Source organism: Perca fluviatilis, chromosome 16 (assembly GCF_010015445.1).
Source record: "Perca fluviatilis chromosome 16, GENO_Pfluv_1.0, whole genome shotgun sequence".
Taxonomy (NCBI): domain Eukaryota; kingdom Metazoa; phylum Chordata; class Actinopteri; order Perciformes; family Percidae; genus Perca; species Perca fluviatilis.
Genome location: NC_053127.1, coordinates 19,364,248 through 19,373,775, shown reverse-complemented (window position 1 = coordinate 19,373,775; position 9,528 = coordinate 19,364,248). Strand labels below are relative to the sequence as shown.

Sequence of the window (9,528 nt, the reverse complement as noted above, 5' to 3'; positions counted from 1 at the left end):
CAGAGAGTCGTCGATAATCACCACGAGACACCGCTTCTCCCTCTCGCCCTTATCGAAGCGAAGGACGCTGCCGTGCTCCTCCGGACGGGAGATGTAGTCCGAGTAAGACAGGACGGTGGTGGGAATGGTCCCTGAAGCAGAACCTTCAGAGGGAACAGCAAAAGTAGAGACAACAGGAGTTTAGGAAAAAATGTAAAGATACTCCACATTTAAAAAGTACATAATTAAAACATAGTATTTGTAAAAGGCATCAGAAAATGCAAGCCCTTGGTACAGACTGTATAGCAGTGTTTCAGACAGCATCTCTTATCTTAGGAATACTGAGTGCTTAGTTTCGGGTTCATTTTTTCCTGTAATGGATCCACTGCATTTATAGTAGTAATAATCATTTACATATTCATAATTCACAGAATTTGATGTGAAAAGTAGTGATTTTCAGAGGGGTTTGAGCACATCAGGTTAACAAACAAAAAAATTTCATGAGTAATTAGATACATTTTCCCTTTCGTTTATATAAAATCAGACGGTAGACATTACGTCTTGTGAAAGTTTGACCTTTAATTGCAGCAAGCATTTTAATGCCAGAACACAATGGAAACGGACCAACTCCACGGGTTGTCTCAAAATCAAACCTGTGGTGTAGCCATTATAGCTGTTTAACATTTAACAAAAGTGCCTTCATTACTCTAATCAGTGTATGCATTATCGCTTCATGTGTCTACATATATTTAATGGGACTTAACTGCATGAGGAGAACATACATGCTACAAAAAGAGAGTGGAGCTGTTGCGGAGGTTGTATGGAAGCATGTTATTGATTTGAATAAATTACTTTAAAACACAGAAAAGGCCCCAGCTAACAGCTAACGGTGATACTACTGAGCTTATGCTGCTACTTTTCATTCGTGCGAATGCAAATGTGGTGTGAACTGCATCTTTTCCAGTGCGTTGGCTGTGTTTTAAACAGATTTCATTGGCATATCAAACAGGAAAAGTGCAACAGGTGCACCTGACACTCCAACATAAACATGGGTACATTAACATCACATCCAAACAGTGTGAATACCAGATTTGAAGGCACAATCTTTGATGGAAATGCAAACAAGATTGAAACTATACTACTATTATTCTCAATTTGAATGAGACTTTTTTTAAATGTGTGCAGTATCCCTAAACAACATTTAAATGTGAGTTATGAGTGTTGTCGGATGCTGTTATAATTTATTTCAAGTATGATAATATGGGTATTTTAAACTAAGTTTAATGTTTTATCTATACCTCACACTTTAATTATCTATGTAAATACAGGATATGTGGTAAAAATATTTATTGAGCCTTAAATAATAACATTCACCATCTAATATGATTAGTCTGACTAGCAAGCTGGCAGACAGGCAGGGTACCCTGAGGGTAAACAGGTGAGATGAGGTGAGAAAAAGCTAGTCTGTACCCTGCTGTGTGTAGCAGACCACCATGAGCTCCTGGCTGATGTCTCCACTGCGGTGTACCGGGATGAAAAGCTCTCCAACATCTTCCTCCACTGAGTGGATCTGTTCAGGAAAGAACACAGTCGACTCTGTTTGGAGGAGAAAAGAGAATGAATGAAGGGAGTCAGAGGTAAAAAGAAAAGGGTAATGATATGTATAACAATCTACAAAAATCCACAGTACATTAGGCCATCAAGGGCTTTTGTTCTGGCTCTGCATTAGTGAGCCGCAGTGGAATTTCTTTATTTAAATCTATTGAAGTGGTGGTCCTGCAGTGAGCTTATTCATATTCCAAAATAACACTCCTTCAGAGTTTTTCGGTCCGATGCAACCAGAGGTGCTCTTCAAAGAGACCCCTTTGGAAGTTTTTCTTACTGCCTGGTGTGTCGCGGACAATTCCACATGCAAGCCTCTCAGTATCTCCCACAGAGTGGCATCAACTTAGAGTTTCACACATCGACTCTTCTATACACAGAGGGGTCAGCAGAACCAGCAAAACCATCACTTTGAGAGAGAGAGACTTAGAGCCAGTGAAAGCATCATCTATCAAAGCAAAGAACTTATACAGAAACAATAAATGTTGGAGCTATTTTCTACAGACGCACAGGGACCAATAAAAATGCTAGCAGAGTGGACTGAGCTTCAGCTCGTCCCAGATCTTCTTGTGACTTTGTTCCCCCTCTCTCTTTGAGCGTGTGAATGAATGAGTTAATTAACGATGGGAGCTTCAAGACACTTGGTGCTTGCTTGTGTGACAAAAACTTGCATTAAAATTGCAAGTGCTGGAGTGTGAAAAATCTGTGAAAAAACAGATTTGGATGTTTATTTCAACAGCATAAAAAGAGATCAACACCTGAGATGACTCTTTGGGATGAAGTCATCAACATACGACAATCTTACGCACCGCAGGGGGTCAAACATTTTCTCTTCTCTTACGGTAACTCTCCTCTCAATCTTCTCCCCTCTCGTCCATTTCTCCTTTCTGTCGCTGCCCACAATCTGTCACTCCCCAGGGGGTTACAGGGACTCATAGCAGGGGATTAGGGTCTACTGCTTACCTTTCACACACACACACACACACACACACACACACACACACACACACACACACACACACACACACACACACACACACACACACACACACACACACACACACACACACACACACACACCGTTATACCCGGAATTTCTTCTCTCTCTCTCTCTCTCTCCACACATTTACTGCACACTTCCTCTCCTCACAGTTCTTTCACATTTCACCTCACACTTAGCTCTTCTAGTGCCTCTAAATCCACCCAAGAATTACAAAAAGCTAATTTTCAGCCAAGTGGGTCAAGTTCACTTTCTGGAGGAAAACACACATTTTAAAACATTCATTGGGAGAAAAAAACAAACATACGCTTTTACAGAGGGTGTTAAAATAGTGAACACTTGCACCTGATCTTGCTATTGTCTTGCCAACATAAAAAAAACAGTTTGGTTTTTATTTTTTATGTCTAGAACTGCTCCATTATTGATAATTTCATGAATACTCTATGGATGTAGGGATGTTTTCTTTGCTTCTAGTGTCTGATTGTTGTTGCACATTTTGTTGCAGATTGTAAAACTGGTCATGCCCATAAGCTAAATGTCTAAAAAGTAACTGTAAATTTAAAACAAAACAGCCTCTAAAGACCCACATCTGATAGCGCTATGTAACATACAGTATATATTAACACAGCATTCAAAGCAGCAGCACACTCACAAAATGTGATGTGTCCTACATTAGGCAAGATATTCTACACGCTCCTATGATTTCACAAGGATATGCTTGCCTGTAGCTGGCCTTGCGATGTCAGACAGAACAAAAAATTACAAAGCAGAAAACAGTTCATCATTTAGTGGAATGACCTTGGTGCAAAATGCAGCATCGTAACAGCTCTACTGATATATAGCATCCCTGCTATATAGAGGAAACAAGAAAGATATCACTGACTGCAAGATGCTGGTACTGCTTGCAGCAAACAGCAGGCTGCTCCCTTCATCTTCAGTCAGTACTGTGCATGGATTATATATGAAGAAAGTCACAAAGTTTTGAAGGAGGAGGCTATCACACCCTGTAATTAAACAGAGTTTGTGTCTGCTGTAGCACTGAAAGTGGGTGCACCACAGGCAACCACACTAAAGAACAAGCCCACTCCGCATTATTAATAAAAGGCAACAGGCTTATACAAAAGAGTGGTGGAGGGTTCACAACTAAACAATTATAAACAATAAAGAAGAGCTCCAGGCATTCATGCAGACAGAGACTGTCTGTGCTGTTAAAACAAATTTAGCTTGTTATACTCGCCTTAATTTTGGAACACTTTTGGTTAAAGTTAGCGATCCTCTCTCCTCCTCTAAAGCTATTAGCCTAGCTGACATGTCCTCTGGGGAGGGAATCGCCAGCTAACCAGAAGACCAGGCAAAGCCAGTTTTCATCTTTAGAGAAAGAAGCTGGAGTACATCTAACACCACAGGCATAGCTAAAGCTTCACTGGCCCATTAGAGTGGCACATCTCTGTCACATTAGACAAGCCCTGGAGATGACAGAAAACAAATCAGCACCTGCCCTCCACACACACCATAATTAACCCACAGGGGAGGATAGATTGAGAAGGGAGAATGTGAGGGGGAGAGAGAAAGATAACAGCATAGTAAAAGAGAGAGAACAAGAAGAAAAATGAGAGTGACGAGAGCAGCTGTTGTGCATTACCACATCACAATGGAAGCTTTAGTGTTTCCATCTTTGTTGCACATCTACAATTACTTAAAAGTTGTAACGAGAAGGGGAGCAATGCATACACAAAACTGAATGTAAAAGCTGCAGAAGAGTAATTATGGCCTTAATAGAGCAGAGCAGCCAGTATGTCACACTACTCAATATTCCATTAACATTTCAATTTGCAGGCAAAGACACAAAGAACGAACAGAGTAAAAATGGCAAATTACAACAATTTAAGAGAGAAAGCGAAAGACTTCCTGTACTGGGTTTGACCAATGTTAACTGCTAAACCGCAATATCAAATTTGGATACCAACCTTTGATTTGGCCTTGGTAATGGACAAATAAATTAACAAGTAGCTCTAAACATACCGCTTTTTTTGTATCACTGGGTTTTAGGAATAAGCATTTGACTCAGTAATGGTGAGTGTAAAAACACAACACAATCATCATCCCTACAACAAATCCCCACTGGTTGTCATGTCATATTTCTCTTCCTTTATTCCTAGAGGACATATTTGACATGACTATATCTAAAGTGGAAAGTGTTTATATTGACAATTCTTCATTCTGTGTGTGCCAAGTTGACTGATGCTTCACAGAGCAAATGTGATATACGGTAAAGGGTTGTGTATTTTTCATTACTTTGGATTACTTGAGTGGCGGTTTTGGATTTTGTGTGGTGTGCATTATAAATGTCGGAAACTTCACCATGTCTGTTACATTTGTCTGTTTAGATGGGCAAAGCAAACACCTCTGCTTTGGATATATATATTTAATTAACTTATATTCTTATTATACAATCCTCCTATTATGGAGAAAAACACCTCCATCATATTGTCATCACAAAAGAATATTCAATGGTCTATATAAAAATTTAAATATTCATGTGTGTGCTGAGTGAAGGACGTATAAGGACTGACCGTCACTTGGATCCAGGATCTCAACTGTTGCTGCGGCAGGGAACTCCATCACCCCCATTACCGGCTCTGAGAGCAAAATCTGGAAGGTCTCCGCCTGCTCGTACTTCCCATCAGTCAGTATCCGAACCCGCCACGTGGCTCTGGTCTGTCCCGGGTTGAACTGGACCTGCCTCTGGGACTTGTCCTTGAAATCCTCGTCCTTCTTTGCACTACCATCTTGTGTGCCAATGCCTGAATGATACAGAGAGGGATAGACGTAAAAAGGAAAAGGAAAGGCCAAGTGAGTAAAAAATAAGACAGACAGGAAGAAGTGAAGACAGAACAAAGAAAGCGACCATGACACCGTGAGAGACAGGAGAGAGAAACAGATGAAAACAAGATTAGATTTTCACACCCTTTAATGTTGTTCAGAGAGTGGTGAGAAAAAGAGTGTTGCGTCTATTTTTCTTCACTGATCACTTACAGAGCCTCAGGAATGTGTGAAACAAATTTGTGACTAAAGCGTTTAAATAGGCATATTCAACTTTACTGAGATGGATTAGCAACCATGATTGTTTCCCAAGGGTTAGGTATTTTTGCGAGAATGTGTCTGTGTCTCCTTTTCTCTTCAAATGTCTTATTTCATTTATAACAGGGCTTTCATGTGAATCCACTTTACAACAATCCATCTAACATTCATTCTCATCAATCCACCTTCTTCAAAGTAGCAGAGCTTACTGGGTTTCACATCAAACGCACATCAAAGAAGCCTAGGTGGCATAAGTCATACAATAATGTATTACATTTGGAAATATGCTGTTTACATTCCTTTGTCTGCATTCACAATGTCTCATGAGAATAATGTGAGCAGAGCCATGCCAGGATGATTCATGTTTTAAGAAAAAAAAGATAGTGACAAAAACATGCAGACGAGACTGGATACATTAGATCATACTACATACATACATACATACATACATAGTAGGATATGAGCTGTGAGGATTGTATGCAAAATGTAATCTGAAAATAATCATACACAGAAATAACGCAGTCACGCTCATTTGTGTCACTGTACCTGTGAGGACCTTCAGTGTTTATATTTATTCACAACACCAAGAGTAACTGACCAAATGTACTGCAGAGTGAATTAAGTATATGGGTTTGGGTTTACACCAAAACACCAATAGTCCAGCAAATACTTCTCTCTGGACTCACTGTTTTGGACCAATATCAAGTGTAAAGACAACATTTTTTCCACTGATGGTCCCCACAGCCGACCATAATGAAATGCTGCACTCTCACCTTTGACATGATCTTTAGCCAGCAGCACATTAAACATAACACCCTCTTTCTCTTAATTTTTGGCCAAGGGCATTGTCATCTCTCAACGTTCTTTGCTTCTCTGCTTTTTCTCAACAGGAAAAGACGATGCTACTGCTCATCACAGCTGCACTAACACAACACAAAAAAATCCACTTCTCTGGGGGCTGTTGAAAGTCTTTCTGGTGACTAATGGATGATCAGTCATGACAACTCATGGTTCACTTGCTAAGTAGTCCATTCAGCTTAACCTGGGTCAAGTTTTCTGAGGTAGGCCTACATCAAAATTCATCATGAAAAAATTATAATATTTTAGAGAGCACAGTGAAAATACCACCAATACAGTGTAATACTAAGCTTAAACCCAAGTCCTGCTTCTCACCTGACCTGCAACTGAAATAAAGTTAGGAGAACTGTCGCCACACATCCAAGTTCTGCTTCAAACAAATCATCCTCTGGGAAACATAAATGTGTTAGTAAATTTCATAGCAACCTGTCATTGGATTTTGATATTTCTCTTGCAGAAATGTAAATTTCCACTTGCTTGTGGTGCTCGAGAAAAGGTCACTGAGAGAGATCAAGACCATGACTTTTGAAAGCAAACTTCATGGCAATTTGTGAAGAAATTGTTGATGATTGTTGATATCTGGCTGTGGACAAGAGTTTTGCTTGAATAGACATACTAACCAAGAAACAATACTATTAGCATCAGAAATGTTTTTTAAAAACTTTGAGGGGGCTGCAGGTATGCTGATGATTTTTTTTATAGTTTAATCATGTAAAATGACTTCATTGTAACTTTCAACCTATAAACTGTTATATCTAGCAACTCAACGTAGCTAGATATGATCCTTAAAATTTCTGTCTTCATTGATTCAGTGAGACCTGTTGTTACTGGTGACAACAGCATATGCATATTAATAATACAGAACCCAGAATTTGATATAACATGACGTGTGTATTGACCACTAATGGCAGCAAACTCATCTTGAGCAGCCACATGTAGCTCTGTTTAGCGCAGAACAAACCGTGGACTGGGAGAAATTATCGTATCACACTTTCAATAATAGACTTCACCATTAACAATGAAGACTACTACAGTAAAGACGCAATTACAGACAATTAGAAAAGTGTCCTCATAACAGATGATTTTAATCTTTCCTATATTTCTCATCTTTCTATCCTGATGTTTAGTTGATCGACATCAAATAGCACACACACACACACACACACACACACACACACACACACACACACACACACACACACACACACACACACACACACACACACACACACAAACACACCTACAAGAGAAAATGAGTGTTGATCTTAAAAGGGTGGAGCCGTATTGAGCCACCCTTGCTGGACTCCCCGGAGGGAAGAGACACGTTGCATGGGGTCGCACTGAGGTTCCTTCTCAGCAGGTGGAAACATAACCACCCAAAGGCTTTTGATCTCTATGGTACTGTTCCTCAGAGCTACAGTCCCTTGTGTTGTGTCTCCATAAAGCACACACACACACACACACACACACACACACACACACACACACACACACACACACACACACACACACACACACACACACACACACAATTTCTGTTTATAGCTGCAAACTCTCTTTTGTTCTGTATTGTAGTTTGTTTCACTATTGAAAGCAAACACTGCAACAAGCTGAGTTTGACTGTATGTAAATTCTACAATTCACCATGAAATGTATGATTGCAGATACCTTCATGCTCATTGCATGACAAATGTAATTTCACATCAAGGCAGGAGAGCTGGAGCAAAGACGTTCAGGGGGGCAACACTTTCTATTCTCTCGAGTGAAATGAAATTATCTCTCCATCTATCCTGCTTGGCAACAGTAATGAGGCTGGAATACATCCTACAGGAGATGATTAACCTGGGAAATGTACACCTTGTTAACAATTCTCCATTTATCTCTCAGCAAGGACAGACCAGAAAAGGACAGCGTAGAAAGGGGGAAAACTGTCTTCAAGCAGTGAGCTTTGACTTATGCAAGGATTAAAAAAGAAGAATGAGAATTCAATTCCATCCTAATACATAGATATAAAACAATAGATATGAAACGTCATTCTGAATTGCCTTTCCGAGATGGAAACATATGGTCGCAATCTTACCTGGGTTAAGTTTTAGTTTTGCTGCAATTGAAACCTATGGTGAAAGATACTCTGTCTTTAAAATCCTTGCATTTCTCTACCAATACATCAATACTGTTTTTTTTATTCAAAGTATTGAGCACAAGACAACTTTGCCTGTCTAGAATGAACAAAAAAAAATTTGGTAGAATTTAGATTATTATAGCGTCAAGAGAACAAATAATGCATTCAATCACGGAGATAATCTCATAATTGTGCAATGGCTAAAATGTAGAAAATCTTAAATAGATTCAGATTATGGCCTATAGGCAGGTAATTAAATCAGACAACAAGAGAGAAACAACATACTGTAATTTATTAATATATTATTATTTTCTTAAATTTATATATATATATATATATATATATATATATATATATATTTCCCAGACACTGTGTCACTTCCAGTCAACTTGTTTTTGTTGATAAAGCAAGTTTTCTTTTGTTTTGTCTCAATTGTCTTTCATTCTCATCACGGTATTGTTTTGAATATTAAATTTATGGCGATAATGGGGAGAAACTGCAGGAATTTTCACCCAAACTGCTGAAGTACAAACTGGATTACTTCACCTGATCAAGAGACATGGATTATGTTCGATTTGCTTTACTGATTGTGTAAAGGCATGAGGTAAGCTAACAACAATGTTAATATATGATGACTGATTGCAGGATATAAGGTGGCTAATTTTGGGTTAGCCAGATGTGGTAAACATCACGTTAAGTCCGACCCCTCGGCTGATTGTGTGGACGGTTAGTGTTCCGTGTTGCTGTCATGTGGTTAACGTGACTGTAGGGTTGATTTGCCTGGGCTTCACTCTTTGTGTAGTTTGTAACGCAACTGGCTGGATTTATCTTGAGATATTATGAAACAGGATTTAGGAGTTAAGATGAGCACTGCTCCCTGTTAACA

At 39.3% G+C, this 9,528-nt stretch overlaps 1 protein-coding gene across 1 annotated transcript in view; it reads right to left on the bottom strand.

The window, feature by feature from the left end:
* The window catches only part of frem2a (FRAS1 related extracellular matrix 2a), a 55,649-nt gene that overhangs the window by 18,825 nt on the left and 27,296 nt on the right, over positions 1–9,528 (bottom strand). Inside the window, exons 4-6 of the mRNA XM_039778545.1 lie at positions 5,155–5,385; positions 1,450–1,575; positions 1–143 (exon numbers count right to left, since the gene is read on the bottom strand). The exon at positions 1–143 is cut by the window's left edge and continues 109 nt beyond it. Coding sequence (XP_039634479.1) covers positions 1–143; positions 1,450–1,575; positions 5,155–5,385 — 500 coding nt within the window. The remainder of the gene's footprint in view (positions 144–1,449; positions 1,576–5,154; positions 5,386–9,528) is intronic.